Consider the following 749-nt stretch of genomic DNA (forward strand, 5'->3'; position numbering starts at 1 on the left):
CGTGTTCACTGAAACATTCTGACTTGCATTAATGCTTTATGTCCCTGCATTTATATTAAAAATTCACACACAAATGAAAACGGAAAAACTTGCCAATACCTGATTTGTGTCCCCGATGTTTCCATTTGCAATCATATACTTCGGTACCTTTTGACCCCATGGAAAAAAAAATATCTAATGTTCAGAACTACAATAACAGGAAGACGAGAATTTTTTTTTTTTTTAAAGCATGAAATGTTTTCCATCAGAGCGGATTCTTAACCACGTTCTCCACGTATGCGGTGCGCTAGCTGGACGTCTTTTGGCATAATTGTTACACGTTTTGCATGGATAGCGCACAGGCTGGTGTCTTCGAAGAGGCTCACCAGGTAAGCCTCGCTTGCCTCCTGCAAAGCACTGATAGCCGCGCTCTGGAAGCGCAGGTCTGTTTTGAAGTCCTGAGCAACTTCTCGCACCAGACGCTGGAAAGGAAGTTCGTGGAACAGAAGTGCAGTGGACTTCTGGGAACGTCTAATTTCGCGGAGTGCCACGGTACCAGGCCTGTAACGATGAGGTTTCTTCACCCCTCCAGTAGAGGACGCACTCTTGCGAGCGGCTTTTGTAGCCAGTTGCTTCCTTCGTGCTCTATCCCCAGTGGATTTGCTGGCAGGCTGCTTTGTACGAGCCATGGTACTGAGACCTTCTCACTTACCCCCCTTCTCCTTCGGCTGGAGCTCAGTGAGCTAGAGGCGGCGCTGGCGTTAGCGAGC

General features: G+C 47.9%; 1 protein-coding gene across 1 annotated transcript; it reads right to left on the reverse strand.

Moving 5' to 3' along the window:
* Positions 1-248: 248 nt before the first annotated feature.
* LOC106974444 (histone H3.3A-like) lies at positions 249-749 on the reverse strand. Its single transcript, XM_015071680.3, has one exon. The coding sequence runs from the start codon at positions 666-668 to the stop codon at positions 258-260; it is 411 nt and encodes a 136-aa protein (XP_014927166.1). The 5' UTR covers positions 669-749; the 3' UTR covers positions 249-257.

Source organism: Acinonyx jubatus, chromosome B3 (assembly GCF_027475565.1).
Source record: "Acinonyx jubatus isolate Ajub_Pintada_27869175 chromosome B3, VMU_Ajub_asm_v1.0, whole genome shotgun sequence".
Lineage (NCBI taxonomy): Eukaryota > Metazoa > Chordata > Mammalia > Carnivora > Felidae > Acinonyx > Acinonyx jubatus.

Coding starts and splice junctions, on each gene's coding strand:
- LOC106974444 (XM_015071680.3), bottom strand. CDS start 668: ATGGCTCGTACAAAGCAGCCTGCCAGCAAATCCACTGGGGATAGAGCA.